We start from the raw sequence: 21,075 nt of genomic DNA on the forward strand, positions 1-21,075 counted from the left end.
TAGATGGTCAGACAGTATTATTAATTTGCAATTTCTGATAGCTATCTTTTTTTAAATTCCAAAGGAAATTCCAAATCATGTGCGAAAATTTCTCAGGGATCGGAAACATCTCTGGCCTCATGGGATATCGGTACTCTGCCACATCTCCCTCAGAGTGCCAAGCAAACTGGACACAACTCAGGTATCGTATTTATGCACGGATGTAGTTAGAGATATATGGAGGAACTTGAGTTAATTTGTCATTTACAAAAGACATGTGACAAGAAAATAGCCAGATTGAATTATACAAAAATTAGAGGGTAAAATGCTCACGCCCAATTGTATAGTGAAAACCCTGCAAATGGCCAATATTTCATGCACAAAAAAAATTGCCATGGCCAATTGGATATGCCTCTATACATCTGGTGAATCCCAGTATGTGTGGTAAGGTAGTGGGGCTCAGTGAGCGCACCTAAAATGCCATAGCTTGCCCAGGTCAAACACTGAACGAGCTATTCCCAACCTCCAAAAATACAGTAATACAAAAGAGGGGTGATGACTTAAGGTGATGGGTATACATGATACTTCCATAGAATTATGAAACAGAAAAAATAAAATAAAATACAATTATAGCAGAATAATCAAAGAGTAAATTAAAATAATGTACTAAAACACATTACTGGGCAATGGCTGGGATGATAATTAGCTCATATCAATGGCATAGGTGAGCATATAACATTTCCAGCACATAAGCAAATAACCATAAATAGTAAATCCAAGCAAGGATCATTCGATTTACAGGTTTTGTGCCGATGGTGGTATGGTAAAAACAAGGTACCTCCAGAGATACCCTGCCAATCGAATACCCAAGGCTCACAAGGTGGTCACGTATGCAGGAAATTGAATATAGTTGCCACAGGTACCAGAAAGTGATGCGTTTCTAGATAACTTGGAGCTCTTTTTCAAGACTGGTGCAGTGATGGGAGGCATTCTTATAGTGTTCTGGTTGGCATCAGGCCGGAAGTTGCTAACCATGTGGGCTGGATCAGATGTGGCTGTACATGAGGTGACTGACCAGCAGTAGGCGTTCTCAACTTTCTGTGTGCAGCAATTAATTAAATCACTTGTTGTTCGTAAGGGATGTAGTTACTATCTGCGGTCAGGATCCCGGCATCTGTATTATGACCGCCGGGAGAATGCCGACAGCTGCGCCAAGGCTATTCCCACTCGTAGGTGTCCACGACACTCAGAGCGAGAATAGAAGCTGTGGCGAGTGCAGCAAGCCACCGAGCCCACGGCGTGGCGAGCGCAGTGAGCCTGCAAGTGGCTTTTTCGCCCCACTGCAGTCATTCTGGCGGCTGGGATACCAGTGTCTGTATTCTGACCTCCGGGCTCCCAGCCGCCGGGATTTCATCCCCAAACCATTTGTAATGGGGATTTCTTGTTAACTGGAGCTTTCTGCAGCAGAGAACATAGGGTTTCTACAGGGAAACATTGCGGTTGTAGTGGTGGATCAGGAATCCTGTCACCAAACAGTTAAAGCTTTCAGCGTATCCAAGATGCTCGGCTTCCCTCCCTATAACCCCGCCTCCATGCACAGGCACCTCAGTTTTGAGTTGGTGCCTGCAGCAAGCAGGGGGGGGCAGAAGCTTTTATTCTTTACTTTCTTGGACTTTATCTTTAGAGCTTGCAGCACTGTAAGTCTGTGTGACTTCAGCGCTGCTGCTCCGTCACCTCCCACGCCGGCGCCGTAACTCCCGATGGCGGAAGCCTCTGGATGGGTACTTGTGACAGGGACCACAAGCGGCTTCTGGCACTGCTGCTGTGTGGACTTGGGACTGCGTAGCCAGTACCCGGGGGACAGGTAAAAGGGTTCCCTCTCCGTGACTTGCTGCTAAATCGCGGGCCGCCGCGGACTGTGGAGACGGACCGTGGTGCTGGCGTGGACACTGCTATGGGCAGGGACCCCACTAGACCACCAGGTCAAGTGGGGACAGGTCCAGATGTTTTAACACCCATTTAATAAAGCCCATAAGTACATACATGGGGTTCAAGATCAGCATAGGGGAGGCGGTGCTTTGATCTGTAGCCCCTCCCCCAGCTCTGGGCACCATCTACTACAGATATCTCACCCTTGAGCTGCCTCATTCCCCCTCTTTCCCTAACAGAGACCGGGCTGCCATCTTACAGCAAAGCACCAAGCAGGTCTCCGGGATTGCTGGGATATGTCTCCCTGTAAAAACGTCTGACACACCAGGATTTTACAATAACTGGAATATCCTACCTGCCTTATTATGGCCAAGTAGTTGATATAAGTGTTCATTGCAGTTACTGTATATTGTATATTTTCTGCATTGTGTGCGACTGTGTGCTAACTCTGCTGTCTGGTTTCACTTTCAGTGTATCTCAGATATCTTTCACTGTTATTCCTATACCCTGGGCTAGGGTGCTGTTTGGGTTATAACTCACAGTATATCTATATATTTAATTTTTATCTATGTGCCTGTCACATACTGCTGTACTGAGTTTGCATTGCATTTACTGTACAGTGTGAGTCCATTTTGTTTTACTATGTCTAACAAAAAGGGACGGAAGCAATCAGAATCCCCTGTGCTACTCATGTAGAGTTTGCTCAGCAGGATTATTTGAGGATGATATATTAAATGATGGTCTCTGTGCTACCTGTTATACGCCTCCTAGTCAGTCTGGTGCTCCTGCCCCCACGCAGGAGCCTCCCTGGGCAGCCTTTTCCAAACTGTTAGGTACTTTGGTAGACCGCCTTGGGCCCCTCTATGGCACTAACTACTAATGTGGTACCTGTAGTGAATATGCATTGGGTGGATAATTTGTCAAATTAGCAGCAACAACTGAATTAGACTCTGACTAGACGTAAGGCTCTGACAGGGCAAAAGCATGCTGCTGGTCCCTCTAAGCAGGCTACCTCATCCAGTGGCAAACGCAGGATTTGCATGGGGGGGGTTTCCAGAACTGGGTGGAGCCAATCACGGGGGTGGGGACTGAGGTGACCCAGTATATGCAGAGTCCGTAAAACTAGTGTGTGTGTGTGTGTATATATATATATATATATATATATATATATATATATATATATATAGACACACACACACGTCTACACATATATATACTGTATATATATATATACACACACAGTACACGTATATATACACATGTATATATATCATATGTGTGTGTGAGTTTATATGTATGTATATACACGTGTATATATGTATGCACATGGATATATATGTACTATAATTAAAATAAAGTAAACTTTTATTGCACTTACAAGTGCCACCAGGAAGACAGCAGGCTGCAGAGGATGCTAGACAGCCATTAATAATACTCATGCAGCTAAAAAAAAAAAAACCCTGGGTGCGCCACTGACCTCATCCTCCCAGTCCAGAGTTCTCTCAGATGTGTCTTCTGAAGAGGAGGGGGAGCATACAGCTCTATCTGACTCCTGTGCTGCAGAAGGGGAGGAGGCTCCTATTTTATTAGATGTCCGTGCCCTTGTGGAAGCAATAAAGCAAATTCGACAACTCTCGGAGGAGGATTCCACTACTGTGGCTAAGAAAACTGATGTGTTAAATAAAAACAGAATGTGATTAAAACTGAATTACCCCATTCTGATTATTGAATGGACATTAGGCGAGAACCCTGGAACACTCTGGGTAAGGAGATCCCTTTGCCTAAATGGCCTTTAGTTTGTTATCCTCTGCCAGCAGCTATCTGTAACAAATGGGAAACTCCACCTCCAGTGGACTCTCATTTCACCCGTCTCGTGGTGTCATCCACTCTGCCCGTTACCACTGTCACCTCCTTAAGGGAACCGACGGACAAACGTATTGAAAGTTGCCTGAAATCTATTTATTCTCTCACAGGGGCTATACATAGACCCACTGTGGCAGCTTTCTGGGCCGCAAAGGCTATAGAGGCTTGGGTGCAGGCTCTGGAGGAAGAACTGCCTATGGATATTTCTGACAAAGGCAGACTGTATCTAACCCATATTAAGCCTGCTTCATATTATATTCAGGAAGCATCATCTGTGGCTAGAGTATTGGCCCCGAAGGAGTCAGCTACATTCATACTGGCATGCCATATTCTTTGGCAACGTCCCTGGAAGGTGGAAATTCTTTCCTTAATGGGGGATATTCTTTTTGGGGAGGAACTAGATAAAATTGCATCATCCGTGGCAGCAGCCAATACAGCTTTTTTGTTCCCAACAAATCCTGCTCAGAAGGCCATAAGTGATATTTTTCAATCCTTCGTCCACAAGGCAAGGCTAAGGGACAGTCATTCCCTAGACAATCACGCCCTGCCAAACTTTCCAAGCCCAAGCAGCCCTGGACGGCTCGTCAGCCTACATCAAAACCTGACAAACCTGCGGCCTGATAGGACGGCCTCCCCCAGGGTGGGAGCCGACTTCTACATTTCTATTAAGTTTGGAACACGACTACTTGACACGCTTGGGTGCTAGAAGTGGTCTCTCATGGGTATGCTGTCTCGTTCAAGGGACATCCCTCTCAGTTTTTTTTACCACGTGCCTAATATCGGATCCGACAAAGGCAAAAATTCTGCAAACTGTGGTCCGCTCTCTCCTTCACTCAGGAGTGATTGTGCAGGTTCCTCAGTCACAAGGGGGCAGATGTTACTATTCGACCCTGTTTCTAGTTCTAAAGCCCAATGGGTCACACCGACCTATTCTCAACCTCAAATCTTTAAACAAATTTGTGAGTGTTCAAGTTTCGCATGGAAAATTTGCGTCAATTGTTGTGGCCATGGAACCTGGAAACTACATGGTTTCCCTGGATGTACAGGATGCGTATCTGCATATTCCTATCGTTGCTTTGCATCAGAAGTTCCTGCTGTTTGCTATTGGCAACCAACATTATCAATTTCTGGTTCTACAGTTTGGACTGGCTATAGCTCCTTGCATTTTTACCAAGGTCATGACCGTTATGATGGCTTATCTCCGTCTCCAGGGTATGCGGAACCTGCCTTACCTGGACAATTTGCTGATTCTGGCGGACTCACACAATGTTCTCTTTCATCTTAAACTGACGGTGACCTTCCTGCAGACTTATGGTTGGCTAATAAACTGGAAGAAGTCCTCTCTTACTCCGTCCCAAAGAATGGTACACCTAGGAGCGCTCCTAGACACTTACAGTCAAAAGACTGTTCCTATCACCGGACAAGGTTCTGACAATACAGAACAGGATATGTCACTTCTTTCACGGTCCTCGGGTGTCAGTACACTCTGCTATGCAGATTCTCGGTCTGATGGTGTCATCTTTTGACATGGTCAAGTACGCTCAGTTTCACTCCAGCACTCTGCAACTTCTGATTCTCTCCAAGTGGAATCGACACCCTCATTGGATCAGATCTCAAATGGTCTCTGACTCTGGAGGTTGGTCTGTCGTGAACTTGGTGGCTCCAGGATCGGAGATTGAGCATGCTTCATCCCTTCTGGATCCCCAACTAGGTCCTGCTGACTATAGACGCCAGTCTCCAGGGCTGGTGAGCAGTAACAGAGCAACACTCCGGAGTTGTTGGACCAGGGGATAGTCTTACTTGCCAATCAATGTGCTGGAGTTGAGAGTGGTGTTCAATGCATTGACCCTAGCTCACCATCTCATACAGGGCAGACCTGTTCAGGTTCAATTAGACAATGCCACCACGGTGGCTTTTATCAGCCAGCAGCCATATGGCAATGCTGGATGTGTCCAAAATTCTGCGATGGGCAGAACGACATCTACCGGCCATATGGCGGTATTCATTCCGGGAGTACTCAACTGGGAAGCAGACTCTCTCAGTCATCAGGATGTTCACGATGGAGATTTGACTCTTTCAACTCCTAGTGGATGAATGGGGTCTTCCAAACAAGGATCTCAGGGCCTCTCGATACAATCACAAGGTTTTCATCTGTGGATCTCAAACCAGGAATCCCCAGGCAGCGTTTATTCCTGTGGACCTTTTATCTACCTTACATCATCCCTCCGGTATCCCTTCTACCTCAAGTTCTTCGGAAGTTCAAACAGGAAGGAAGAAAACTTATTCTGGTAGCTCCAGCATGGCCCAGATGGCACTGGTTCTCCCATCTCCAGGGGCTCTCAGCAGAGGGACCACTTCCACTTCATCAGCGGCGGGACCTTCTCTCTTAGGGCCCATGTCTCCATCCGAACCTGGCCAGGCTGTCTTTGACGGCATGGCTCTTGAAGCATCGATCCTGAGGGCCAAAGGATTTTTGGAGGTAGTCATTCACACCAAGCATAAGGCCCACTAACCGGCCTCTGCACGCATTTACTGTACTTTACTTCACCTGGTGTGCTGCTAAGCGTTATGATGCCTCTAAGTTTAGAACTTCCAGAATTCTTGCATTTCTTCAAAGAGGTTTACACTTAGGCATTCGTCTTGCCTCTCTCAGGGTACACATTTCTGACCTGTCTGTCTGGTTCTAGCACAGAATTGCCTCAGTACCAGATGTTCACACATTTTTTTAAGATGTTATTCGCATTTAGCCTCCCTGTGTCCCTCCTGAGGCCCCCCATGAGATTTGTCTGTTGTGTTGGAGTCTTTTCATGAGACCCCCCTTCGAACCTCTAGACTCGGTGGACCTCAAATGGCTGACTGCCAAGACTCTTTTCTACTGGCTATTGCTTCTGCACGAAGGGTCTCGGACTTAGGTGCATTGTCCTGTCATGCTCTTTTCTTGGTTTCCACCGTGACAGAGCGGTTATCCAAACTAGACCTGGTTTCCTCTCTAAGGTGGTTTTTTCTTTTCACCTTAATCAAAAGATTGTGGCTCCAGCATTCTTCTCTTCAGATTTGATGGCAAAGGAACGTTGTTTGGATGTGGTTAATGCTCTACGTATCTATGTAGAATGTACTGCCTCTATTAGACGCTCTGATGCCCTTTTTGTATTTCACAAGCATGGCTGGCCTGCTAATAAGCAGATGCTGGCCAGATGGATTAGAATGGTCATAGCACATGCTTATTCTCAGGCTGACATTCCATTACCAGCTTTGATTTCTGCCCATTCTACCCGGTCTGTAGGACCTTCTTGGGCGGCACGCTATGGTGTATGCGCCGAACATTTGTGCAAGGCAGCTACATGGTCTTCGTTACACATTTCTTAGGTTTTGTGTCTTTGAGCCATTCATCTCCCTGGATGCTTCCTTTAGACGCCTGATTCTCCTATCCTCTCAGGCGCATCCCCACCTTTGAAGTACTGCTTTAGTATTCCTGATCCACCACTACAACCCTGATGGTTCCCTGTGGAAACGCTATGTACCCTGCTGCAGAAAAGGAGAGTTATGGTATACTTACCTTTGTTAACTCTCTTTCTGCAAAGTACTTAGGGTCCACAGGGCACCCACCTTGATGCACCTGGCCTCTCTGGGTTTTTGCGTAATTGGCCTCTGGTTCCTTTCTCCTATCCATGAGAATGTGTTATTATGTGCCTAACATCTTTCTTCCCTACATTCTGCATTGAGCTGGCTAACAAAACTGAGGTGCCTGTGCCTGGAGGTGGGTTATAGGGAGGGAAGCCGAGCATCTTGGGATACACTGAAAGCTTTAACTGTTTGGTGCCTGGATTCCTGATCCACTACTACAGCCACAATGTTTCCCTGTGGACCCTATGTACTTCGCAGAAAGAGTTAACAAAAGGTAAGTCGACCATAACTGTCCTTTTTCTCATGTTTCAAAAAAATAAAATAAAAAGGGTAAAAGTATCAGAAACAATACGAACATAAAATGATATATATGTAGATATATGATAGATTTCACTATATCTATATATATCTACCTACCTACCTACATCTACATATATATCTATATATCTATCGCTACAGTGCATCTGGAAAGTATTCACAGCGCTTTACTTTTTCACATTTTGTTATGTTACAGCCGTATTCCAAAATGGAATAAATTCATTTTCCCCCTCAAAATTCTACACACAATACCCCATAATGATAACGTGAAAAAAGTTTGTGTGATTTTTGCAAATTTGTTAAAAATAAAAAACTAAGAAATCATATGTACATAAGTATTCACAGCCTTTGCCATGAAGCTCAAAATTGATCATCATTGAGATGTTCCTACAGCTTAATATGAGTCCACCTGTGGTAAATTCAGTTGACTGGACATGATTTGGAAAGGCACACACCTGTCTATATAAGGTCCCACACTTGACAGTACATGTCTGAGCACAAACCAAGCATGAAGTCAAAGGAATTGTCTGTAGACCTCTGAGACGGGATTGTCTTGAGGCACAAATCTGGGGAAGGGTACAGAAAAATATCTGCTGCTTTGAAGGTCCCAATGAGTACAGTGGCCTCCATCATCCATAAATGGAAGAAGTTCGGAACAACCGGGACTCTTCCTAGAGTTGGCCGGCCGTCTAAACTGAGCGATCGGGGGAGAAGGGCCCTAGTCAGGGAGGTTACCAAGAACCCAATGGTCACTCTTTCAGAGCTACAGCATTCCTCTGTGGAGACAGGAGAACCTTCCAGAAGGACAACCATCTCTGCAGCAATCTACCAATCATACCTGTATGGTAGAGTGGCCAGACGGAAGACACGCCTTAGTAAAAAGCACATGGCAGCCCATCTGGAGTTTGCCAAAATGCACCTGAAGAACTCTCTGAAGAAACAAAATTCTCTGGTCTGATGAGACAAAGATTGAACTCTATGGCGTGAATGCCAGGCGTCATGTTTGGAGGAAACCAGGCACCACTCATCACCAGGCCAATACCATCCCTACAGTGAAGCATGGTGGTGGCAGCATGATGCTGTGTGTATGTTTTTCGGTGGCAGGAACTGGGAGACTAGTCAGGATTAGTGATGAGCGGGTTCGGATCCTCGGGATCCGAACTTCACCCATTTTACACGGGTCCGAGGCAAACTCGGATCCTCCCGCCTTGCCCGGTTAACCCGAGCGCGCCCGAACGTCATCATCCCGCGGTCGGTTTCACGCGAGATTCGTATTCTATATAAGGAGCTGCGCGTCGCCGCCATTTTTCACTCGTGCATTGGAGATGATCGTGAGAGGACGTGGCTGGCGTCCTCTCAGTTTCTATGTTCGGTGGGCTGCAAATTGTGCTGCAAATATCTGTGCTCAGTGTGCTGCAAGTGCAAATATCTACGTTCCCTGCCTGAAAAATGCTCCATATCTGACTGTGCTCAGTGTGCTGCAAATATCTGTGCTCAGTGTGCTAATTGCTTTATTGTGGGGACTGGGGACCAGCAGTATTATATAGTAGGAGGACAATGCAGAGTTTTGCTGACCAGTGACCACCAGTATTATACGTTCTCTGCCTGAAAAACGCTCCATATCTGTGCTGCATTGTAGTTTATAGTAGGAGGACAGTGCAGAATTTTGCTGACCACCAGTATAACTATATATATATATATATATATATATATATATATATATATATATATATATATATATATAGCAGTACGGTACAGTAGTCCACTGCTCTACCTACCTCTGTGTCGTCAAGTATACTATCCATCCATACCTGTGGTGCATTTCAGTTTTGCACAGTTTGCTGACCACCAGTATATACTATATAGCAGTACGGTACAGAAGGCCACTGCTCTACCTACCTCTGTGTCGTCAAGTATACTATCCATCCATACCTGTGGTGCATTTCAGTTTTGCACAGTTTGCTGACCACCAGTATATGATATATAGCAGTACGGTACTGTAGGCCACTGCTCTACCTACCTCTGTGTCGTCAAGTATACTATCCATCCACACCTGTGGTGCTTTTCAGTTTTGCACAGTTTGCTGACCACCAGTATAAATAAATATATATATATATATATATATATATATATATAACAATTCCATCTTGCACCTCTTTTTTCTTTCATTTTTCTTTGCATCATGTGCTGTTTGGGGACTATTTTTTTGAAGTGCCATCCTAGATGGGCCAGGTGTTTGTGTCGGCCACTTGGGTCGCTTAGCTTAGTCACACAGCTACCTCATTGCGCCTCTTTTTTTCTTTGCATCATGTGCTGTTTGGGGACTATTTTTTTTGAAGTGCCATCCTGTCTGACACTGCAGTGCCACTCCTAGATGGGCCAGTGTGGGCCACTTGGGTCGCATAGCTTAGTCATCCAGCGACCTCGGAGCAAATTTTAGGACTAAAAAATAAGATTTTACTTACCGGTAAATCTATTTCTCGTAGTCCGTAGAGGATGCTGGGACTCCGTAAGGACCATGGGGAATAGACGGGCTCCGCAGGAGATAGGGCACTTTAAGAAATCTTTGGATTCTGGGTGTGCACTGGCTCCTCCCTCTATGACCCTCCTCTAAACCTCAGTTAGGGAAACTGTGCCCAGAGGAGATGGACAGTACGAGGAAGGATTTTTGTAAATCTAAGGGCGAGATTCATACCAGCCACACCAATCACACCATATAACTTAAGATAAACTTACCCAGTTAACAGTATGAACAACAACATAGCCACGGTATCACCAAAAACTATAACATAACCCTTATGTAAGCAATAACTATATACAAGTCATGCAGAAGAAGTCCGCACTTGGGACGGGCGCCCAGCATCCTCTACGGACTACGAGAAATAGATTTACCGTTAAGTAAAATCTTATTTTCTCTAACGTCCTTGAGGATGCTGGGACTCCGTAAGGACCATGGGGATTATACCAAAGCTCCCAAATGGGCGGGAGAGTGCGGATGACTCTGCAGCACCGATTGAGCAAACAGGAGGTCCTCCTCAGCCAGGGTATCAAACTTATAGAACTTTGCAAAGGTGTTCGTCTCCGACCAAGTAGCTGCTCGGCACAACTGTAATGCCGAGACCCCTCGGGCAGCCGCCAAAGAAGAGCCCACTTTCCTAGTGGAGTGGGCCTTAACCGATTTCGGTAACGGCAATCCTGCCGTAGAATGCGCCTGCTGAATCGTGTTACAGATCCAGTGAGCAATAGTCTGCTTTGAAGCAGGGGCGCCAACCTTGTTGGCCGCATACAGAACAAACAAAGCTTCAGTCTTCCTGATCCGAGCCGTTCTGGTCACATAAATCTTCAAAGCCCTGACTACATCCAGGAACTCAGAATCCTCCAAGTCCCTTGTAGCCACAGGCACGACAATAGGTTGGTTCACATGAAAAGATGAGACCACTTTTGGCAGAAAGTGAGGACGAGTCCTCAACTCTGCCCTATCCACGTGAAAAACCAAGTACGGGCCTTTATGCGATAAAGCCGCCAATTCTGAAACACGTCTCGCCGAAGCTAACGCCAACAACATGACCACTTTCCACGTGAGGTATTTCAGCTCCACAGTTTTAAGTGGTTCAAACCAAGGTGACTTGAGGAAACGTAACACCACGTTAAGATCCCAAGGCGCCACCAGAGGCACAAAGGGAGGCTTGAATATGCAGCACCCCCTTCACAAAAGTCTCTACCTCAGGAAGAGAGGCTAATTCTCTTTGAAAGAAAATGGATAAGGCCGAAATCTGGACCTTTATGGATCCTAATTTTAGGCCCAAGGTCACTCCTGTTTGAAGGAAGTGAAGTAGACGGCCCAAATGGAACTCCTCCGTAGGAGCAGCTCTGGCCTCACACCAAGAAACATATTTCCGCCATATACGGTGATAATGTTTCAACGTCACGTCTTTCCTAGCCTTGATCAGGGTAGGAATGACCTCTTCCGGAATTCCTTTTTCCGCTAGGATCCGGCGTTCAACCGCCATGCCATCAAACGCAGCCGCGGTAAGTCTTGGAACAGACAGGGCCCCTGCTGCAGCAGGTCCTGCCTTAGAGGAAGAGGCCACGGATCTTCTGTGAGCAACTCTTGCAGTTCCGGATACCAAGTCCTCCGTGGCCAATCTGGAACAATGAGGATTGTTCTGACCCTGCTTATTCTTACAATTCTCAACAACTTGGGTATGAGAGGAAGAGGAGGAAACACATAGACCGATCTGAACACCCAAGGTGTCACCAGAGCTTCTACCGCTACCGCCTGAGGGTCCCTTGACCTGGCGCAATACCGCTTTAGCTTTTTGTTGAGACGGGACGCCATCATGTCTATTTGAGGCAGGCCCCACCGATCCGTGATCTGCGCAAAGACTTCTTGATGAAGTCCTCACTCCCCCGGATGCAGGTCGTGCCTGCTGAGGAAGTCCGCCTCCCAGTTGTCCACCCCCGGGATGAACACCACTGACAGCGCGCTTACATGGCCTTCCGCCCAGCGTGGAATCCTGGTCGCTTCCGCCTTGGCAGTTTATATGAGCCACTGCCGTGACATTGTCTGACTGAATCAGAACCGGTCTTCTCCGAAGTAAATTCTCTGCTTGACGCAGGGCGTTGTATATGGCTCTCAACTCCAGGACGTTGATGTGGAGACAAGTCTCCAGGCTTGACCAGAGACCTTGGAAATTTCTTCCCAGTGCCACTGCTCCCCAGCCTCGGAGGCTTGCGTCCGTGGTTACCAGGACCCAGTCCTGAATGCCGAACCTGCGACCCTCTAGAAGGTGAGCACTGTTCAGCCACCACAGGAGAGATACCCTGGTCCTGGGAGACAGGGTGATCCTTTGATGCATTTGTAAATGGGACCCGGACCACTTGTCCAAGAGGTCCCATTGAAAAGTCCTCGCATGGAATCTGCCGAAAGGGATGGCCTCGTATGAAGCCACCATCTTGCCCAGGACCCGCGTGCACTGATGCACTGAAACCTTCTTTGGTTTCAATAGGTTCCTGACCATGGTCATGAGTTCCTGAACCTTTTCGATCGGAAAAAAAACCTTTTTCTCGTCTGTGTCTAGGATCAGACCCAGAAAGGTCAGTCGCGTTGTAGGAACTAGCTGGGACTTCGGTATATTGAGAATCCAGCCGTGTAGCTGCAACGTCTTCATGGACAGAGACACGCTGTCCAGCAATTTCTCCCGAGATCTCGCCTTTATTAGGAGATCGTCCAAGTATGGGATAATTGTGACCCCCTGCCTGCTCAGGAGCACCATCATTTCCGCCAATTACCTTGGTGAAAATCCTCGGGGCCGTGGAAAGCCCAAACGGCAACGTCTGAAATTGGTAGTGACAGTCCTGCACTGCAAATCTCAGGAATGCCTGATGGGGGGGGGGGGGGGGGGGGGAAATATTGGAACATGAAGGTATGCATCCTTTATGTCCAGGGACACCATCCAATCCCCCCCCCCTCCAGGCTGGCGATGACCGCCCGGAGTGATTCCATTTTGAACTTGAACCTTTTCAAGTACAGGTTCAGAGATTTTAGGTTTAAAATGGGCCTGACTGAACCGTCCGGTTTCGGGACCACAAACAGGGTTGAATAATATCCCTCTCCCTGCTGGAGATGAGGAACTGTAACAATCACCTGTTGAACATACAATTTTTGGATTGCTGTCAACACTGACTCCCTCTCTGACGGGGAAGTCGGCAGAGCAGATTTGAAAAACCGGCGAGTAGGCAAGTCTTCGAATTCCAGCCTGTATCCCTGAGCAACAATCTCTATTGCCCAGGGATCCACCTGCGATTGAACCCAGACGTGGCTGGAACACCGAAGACGCGCCCACACCAGATCTGCCTCCCCCCGGGAAGCCCCAGCGTCATGCGGTGGACTTTGCAGACACAGGGGAGTACTTCTGCTCTTGGGAACTAGCTGTGTGCAGCTTCTTTCCCCTGTCTTTTCCTCTGGTAACAAAGGACGATCCCCGCACCTTCTTGTTTTTATTGGAACGAAAGGACTGCATTTGATAATGAGGTGCCTTCTTAGTATGCTGCGGGGAGACATAAGGTAAGAAATTCGACTTACCAGCCGTAGCCGTAGAGACAAGGTCCGAGAGGCCGTCTCCAAACAACTCCTCCCCCTTGTACGGCAAGGACTCCATGTGCCGCTTAGAATCGGCATCTCCCGTCCACTGCCGGGTCCACAGGAGTCGCCTAGCAGAAATAGACAAAGCATTTATTCTGGAGCTTAATAAACAAATGTCTCTCTGAGCATCTCTCATATACAAGGCAGCATCTCTGATATGCTCTATGGTCATTTGAATGGCATCCCTATCTAAGGTGTCAATCTCTGCAGATAAGGAATCTGCCCATGCCACAACTGCACTACAAACCCAGGCCGACGCCATAGCCGGTCTAGCAATAGTACCGGAGTGAGTGTAAATGTGCTTCAAGGTAATTTCCTGCCTGCGATCGGCCGGTTCCTTGAGGGACGCCGTATCCTGGGAAGGCAGTGCCACCTTTTTGGACAAGCGTGTCAGTGCCTTTTCCACTTTTGGTGAAGATTCCCAGCGTATCCTATCAGTTTGCGGAAAAGGATACGCCATAAGAATCCTTTTGGGAACTTGTGGTCTCCTATCTGGAGAGTCCCAAGCCTTTTCTCACAATTCACTTAATTCAAATGATGATGGAAAAGTGACTTCAGGCTTTTTCTCTTCATACATGTGTACCCTCGTGTCAGGGACAGGGGGTTCCTCAGTAATATGCAAAACCTCTTTAATGGCCATAATCATGTACCGAATACCTTTTGCCACCTTCGGCTGTAATTTTGAATCTTCATAGTCGACACTAGAGTCAGAATCTGTGTCGGTATCTGTGTCATCGATCTGGGATATGGTGCGCTTCTGAGACCCCGACGGGCCTGGCGCCACAGGGACAGGCATGGACTGGGTACCTGACTGATCCCTAGCTTCTGCCTTGTCTAACCTTTTATGCAATAGATTGACATTTGCATTCAAGACATTCAGCATATCCACCTATTCCGGTGTCGGAGTTGCCGACGGCGACCTGACATTCAAACACTCCCCCTCCACAGTAAGCGAGCCTTCCTCGTCAAACATGTCGACACACGCGTACCGACACACTTCACACACACAGGGAACCCCTTTTCTGAAGACAGTATCCCTGTTAAGGCCCTTTGGAGAGAGACAGAGAGAGAGTATGCCAGCACACACCCCAGCGCAATAACCCTGGAGACCAACACAAAATGTTTTTCCCCAGCAGCGCTGTGTAATATGTAAACCGCCAATTATGTGCCCCCCCCCCTCTCTTTTAAGCACCCTTTCACCGTGTGTAAGCAGGGGAGAGTCCGGGGAGCTTCCTCTCAGCAGTGCTGTGGAGAGAAAATGGCGCTGGTGAGTGCTGAGGGAGAAGCCCCGCCCCCTCGGCGGCGGGCTTCTGTCCCGCTCAAACTTAGTAAAATATGGCGGGGGCTCTTTTATATACATGTACAGAGCCCACCTGTACATGTATATAGTCTTTTTGCCATGCAGAGGTTTATATTGCTGCCCAGGGCGCACCCCCTGCGCCCTGCACCCTTACAGTGACCGGTGTGTGAGGTATATGGGAGCAATGACACACAGCTGCAGTGCTGTGCATTACCTCAGTGAAGCTGAAGGCTTCTGCCGCCTGAGACGTCTTCTGACTTCTGTACTTCTGGCTCTGTGAGGAGAACGGCGGCGCGGCTCCGGGGGTGGACGCCCAGTAAGTACCTGCGTTCACCCCCTCTGGAGCTAATGGTGTCCAGTAGCCGAGGAAGCAGAGCCTATCTTTGACAAGAAGGTCTGCTCCTCTCTCCTCAGTCCCTCGATGCAGGGAGCCTGTTGCCAGCAGTGCTTCCTGTGAAAAAGTAGTAAAAAGTAGAAAGAAAAATCCAAACAAAAATGCTTTCAGGCAGAGAACTCTGAAGAGCTCTCTGCAATGCACCCATCTTGCTCTGGGCACAGTGTAAAACTGAGGTCTGGAGGAGGGTCATAGAGGGAGGAGCCAGTGCACACCCAGAATCCAAAGCTTTCTTAAAGTGCCCTATCTCCTGCGGAGCCCCTCTATTCCCCATGGTCCTTACGGAGTCCCAGCATCCTCAAGGACGTTAGAGAAATAATATTGTGAGGTGTTCAGAACAGACTGAAAATGAGTGGAAATTATGGTTATTGAGGTTAATAATACTATGGGATCAAAATGACCCCCAAATTCTATGATTTGAGCAGTTTTTGAGGGTTTTTTTTGTAAAAAAACACCCGAATCCAAAACACACCCGTCCGACAAAAAATTTTCAGGGAGGTTTTGCCAAAAAGCGTCCGAATCCAAAACACGCCCGCGGAACCGAATCCAAAACCCGAAAAATTTCCGGTGCACATCACTAGTCAGGATAGAGGGAAAGATGAATGCAGCAATGTACAATGAGACATCCTGGATGAAAACCTGCTCCAGAGCGCTCTTTACCTCAGACTGGGGCGACGGTTCATCTTTCAGCAGGACAATGACCCTAAGCACACAGCCAAAATATCAAAGCAGTGGCTTCAGGACAACTCTGTGAATGTCCTTGAGTGTCCCAGCCAAAGCCCAGACTTGAATCCGATTGAACAGATCTGAAAATGGCTCTGCACCGATGCTTCCATCCAACCTGATAGAGCTTGAGAGGTGCTGCAAAGAGGAATGGGCGAAACTGCTCAAAGATAGGTGTGCCAAGCTTGTGGCATCATATTCAAAGACTTGAGGCTGTAATTGCTGCATCAATAACATATTGAGCAAAGACTGTGAATGCTTGTACATGTGATTTCTTAGTTTTCAATATGGGGTACCGTGTGTAGAATTTTGAGGGGAAAAAATGAATTTATTCCAGTTTGGAATAAGGCTGTAACATAACAAATTGTGCAAAAAGTGAAGCGCTGTGAATACTTTCTGGATGCACTGTATTGGGTTATGCCACTCATGCTGCCATGGGTGTATAGAAAACCCCCAAATCTTAGGTAGATATGTACACTGGTTTTGAAGTTCTATGCCTTTAAAGCTGCAATTTAACAAAAAATTTGCTATTTACATTTTCTTTAAATTGCACTTGCAGCTCACCTAACGTTGGAGTTGGACAAGGTCTTATTTTATACCTTCTCTTATGGAGTTTCATATGATATTTAACAGTATGATTCCAACAAAATTGAAATATTTTTAAAATCACAATTTTTCTTTTCTTAAAAAAGCCATATTTTAATTTGAGTGATTTCTGAAAATTGTATTTAGAAATCAAGAAACCATATTTTTTCCAGTTCACTGCATTAGAGTAATGCAGGATACGCTTCAGGTGAGTTTGGGGGACATGGACAACGCCTGCTCCCATTTCTGCACAGGCACACAAAATGAACTGGAAAGATACTTCAATTGTGTTGACTAGGCCTTCCTTTTACATTTCCCTGAACCACTATAAGCGGTCCAGGGTCAGGATAGGTTTGGGTGGGCTTTAAATAATGAAGAAAAGCCCATTGATCACTAATTTAAGCCCACCCAAACCTAACCTGTCCCTGGGTCATTTGTGTCAAATTTGAAAAAGCGGTGTGTTTAATTACAATTCATTATTAGACTGGGAGAATGTGTGCTGGGAGCAGTGGTGCAAGTAGAATTTTTTTTAGCGGTACAGTTAATGCGTGCCGCAAAGTGGGTGTGGCTGCGCATGAGGGGTCGTGGCCACACAACACCTGACACCACCCAGCAATGCTCCTTCAACCTGCTTAAACTCTGCCCCATAGCAGTGCTCCTCCAGGCTCCTTTCAGCACCCCACCATACTCCCTTATTCCAAGTTTCTCTGATCTTCTTCCTTCCCCCCCACCTGCCAAAGCACTGTTCTCTCACCGGCAGCCTCATGACGAGTCACCACCGCATCACCTAGTCATCATACTCCTCCTGAGTCCTAACTCACTCAGTCTGAGCCACCGTAACCGGAGAGCGTGGCGGACGCTGAGGTTGCTGCAGCTGCTGCGTTCCTGCACTGTCACATGAAGGAGTCAATTAGGCGGAGGCATCATTGTAAGCTGCAGCTGGGACATTCGGACGCGGCGGCTGCCGGGTCGGGCATACATTAGATGAAGATAAAAAAAAAAATGAACCTACAGCGGGGCTGGTGGTACGGCGTACCGGCAACATATTTCTTAATGGTACGCTGTACCACCGTACTTGCACTCCTGGCTGGGAGCAGGGATGAATACCAACTTGGAGAAGGAGTACTGGAAGGGAGAGACACAGCAGACTGAGAGCAACACTGTACTCACAAGAAGCCTCAGTCACCCGGCTATCATTGGACCAGCACTCAAGCTACAATTCTCCCATTTGTGGTGTATTGCAAGGGAAAATAAAAAACTGAGCATCTTAGCTATGTAGTTATTTCAGACTATCTGGAACCCAACACAGGGGTAAATTTACTAACATTCGTATTTTCCCGTTTCAGGTCAAAGTTCAATCACGAATGACATCGAAAGTGTAAAACTGCAACTTTTTGAATTTGTTACGACGGATTTACTAAGCTGCCGTATTCGGGTTTTTCTTTTGTCCCGATGTCGATGTCATTCGTGTTTTTTTTTATTTTTTTACGGCAGTGATTAGCAAAACACTGCCGACTTTTTTACAATGAATCTCGGCCGGATCTGTGTGATCCGTGCTGGGGTTCATTTTTTTTTTTTTTTTAAATTAAACACTGTAAAATCCAAAAAAAAATTTGCGTGGGGTCCCCTCTCCTAAGCATAACCAGCCTCGGGCTCTTTGAGCCGATCCTGGTTGCAGAAATATGGGGAAAAAATTGACAGGGGTTCCCCCATATTTAAGCAACCAGCATCGGGCTCTGCGCCTGGTCCTGGTTCCAAAAATACGGGGGACAAAAAGAGTAGGGGTCCCCCGTATTTTTAAAACCAGCACCGGGCTCCACTAGCTGGACAGATAATGCCACAGCCGGGGGTCACTTTGATATAGTGCCCTGCGGCCGTGGCATCAAAAATCCAACTAGTCACCCCTGGCCGGGGTACCCTGGGGGAGTGGGGACCCCTTCAATCAAGGGGTCCCCCCCCCCCCAGCCACCCAAGGGCCAGGGGTGAAGCCCGAGGCTGTCCCCCCCCATCCAATGGGCTGCGGATGGGGGGGCTGATAGCCTTTGTTGTAAAAGAAAAGATATTGTTTTTAGTAGCAGTACTACAAGTCCCAGCAAGCCTCCCCCGCATGCTGGTACTTGGAGAACCACAAGTACCAGCATGCGGCGGAAAAACGGGGCCGCTGGTACCTGTAGTACTACTACTAAAAAAATACCCAAAAAAACACAAGACACACACACCGTGAAAGTATAATTTTATTACATACATACACACATACATACATACTTACCTTATGTTCCCAAGCAGGTCGGTCCTCTTCTCCAGTAGAATCCAAGGGGTACCTGTTGAAGAAATTATACTCACGAGATCCAGGGGTCCAGGGTCCTCGGGGAATCCAGGTGTAATCCACGTACTTGAAAAAAATAACAAAACGGACACCCGAGCCACGCACTAAAAGGGGACCCATGTTTGCACATGGATCCCCTTTTCCCGACTGCCAGAAACCCACTCTGACTGATGTCTAAGTGGGTTTCTTCAGCCAATCAGGGAGTGCCACGTTGTAGCACTCTCCTGATCGGCTGTGTGCTCCTGTACTGAGTGACAGGCGGCACACGGCAGTGTTACAATGTAGCGCCTATGCGCTCCATTGTAACCAATGCTGGGAACTTTCTGCCCTGCGGTTGACCTAAAGTGACGTCACCGCTGAGCAGAAAGTTCCCAGCATTGGTTACAATGGAGCGCATAGGCGCAACATTGTAACACTGCCGTGTGCCGCCTGTCACTCAGTACAGGAGCACACAGCCGATCAGGAGAGTGCTACAACGTGGCACTCCCTGATTGGCTGAAGAAACCCACTTAGACATCAGTCAGAGTGGGTTTCTGGCAGTCGGGAAAAGGGGATCCATGTGCAAACATGGGTCCCCTTTTAGTGCGTGGCTCGGGTGTCCGTTTTGTTATTTTTTTCAAGTACGTGGATTACACCTGGATTCCCCGAGGACCCTGGACCCCTGGATCTCGTGAGTATAATTTCTTCAACAGGTACCCCTTGGATTCTACTGGAGAAGAGGACCGACCTGCGTGGGAACATAAGGTAAGTATGTATGTATGTGTGTATGTATGTAATAAAATTATACTTTCACGGTGTGTGTGTCTTGTGTTTTTTTGGGTATTTTTTTAGTAGTAGTACTACAGGTACCAGCGGGCCCGTTTTCCGCCGCATGCTGGTACTTGTGGTTCTCCAAGTACCAGCATGCGGGGGAGGCTTGCTGGGACTTGTAGTACTGCTACTAAAAACAATATCTTTTCTTTTACAACAAAGGCTATCAGCCCCCCCATCCGCAGCCCATTGGATGTGGGGGGACAGCCTCGGCCTTCACCCCTGGCCCTTGGGTGGCTGGGGGGGGGGACCCCTTGATTGAAGGGGTCCCCACTCCCCCAGGGTACCCCGGCCAGGGGTGACTAGTTGGATTTTTGATGCCACGGCCGCAGGGCACTATATAAAAGTGACCCCCGGCTGTGGCATTATCTGTCCAGCTAGTGGAGCCCGGTGCTGGTTTTAAAAATACGGGGGACCCCTACTCTTTTTGTCCCCCGTATTTTTGGAACCAGGACCAGGCGCAGAGCCCGATGCTGGTTGCTTAAATATGGGGGAACCCCTGTCAATTTTTTCACCATATTTCTGCAACCAGGATCGGCTCAAAGAGCCCGAGGCTGGTTATGCTTAGGAGGGGGGACCCCACGCAATTTTTTTTTACAAAATAAGCACTTTCCCACCCCTTCCCACTGATATACATGCACGGATCTCATGGATCCGTGCATGCCTATCCAATCACGAATAAAAAAAAAAGGTCTGTTTTTTTTTAGCACTTTTTTACGAGTTGTAATTTTTCACGGCAGTGTTTGTTTTTTTTTTGCTTTGCACTTCTTAGTAAATGACCGAGATTCATACTTAAACAGCCGCGTTTTGACCGATGGTGTATTCATTCGTGATTTTTTTCCTAGGACTTCAAAATATTACGAATGCCCTCATCACTGCCGTGATTATTGCTTAGTAAATTACCGAGATGACACTTTGATGAAAAAACGGCATCTCGGTCAAAATCGGGAGCTTAGTAAATTTCCCCCACAGTGACAGTCTACTGCTTCCAGAGGAAACTCAAACTTTTTGAAGAAAAAAAAATAAAAAATTAGGAGGAATCACCAACAAAGATTTTCTACTTCTCTGACGGGTCAGCA

At 47.2% G+C, this 21,075-nt stretch overlaps 1 protein-coding gene across 2 annotated transcripts in view; it reads left to right on the forward strand.

The window, feature by feature from the left end:
* The window catches only part of QRICH2 (glutamine rich 2), a 72,135-nt gene that overhangs the window by 32,115 nt on the left and 18,945 nt on the right, over positions 1–21,075 (forward strand). For both annotated transcript variants that reach the window (XM_063963610.1, XM_063963611.1), the window contains exon 3: positions 65–181. In XM_063963610.1, the coding sequence (XP_063819680.1) occupies positions 65–181 (117 nt within the window). The remainder of the gene's footprint in view (positions 1–64; positions 182–21,075) is intronic.

Source organism: Pseudophryne corroboree, chromosome 3 (assembly GCF_028390025.1).
Source record: "Pseudophryne corroboree isolate aPseCor3 chromosome 3, aPseCor3.hap2, whole genome shotgun sequence".
NCBI classification, from domain to species: domain Eukaryota; kingdom Metazoa; phylum Chordata; class Amphibia; order Anura; family Myobatrachidae; genus Pseudophryne; species Pseudophryne corroboree.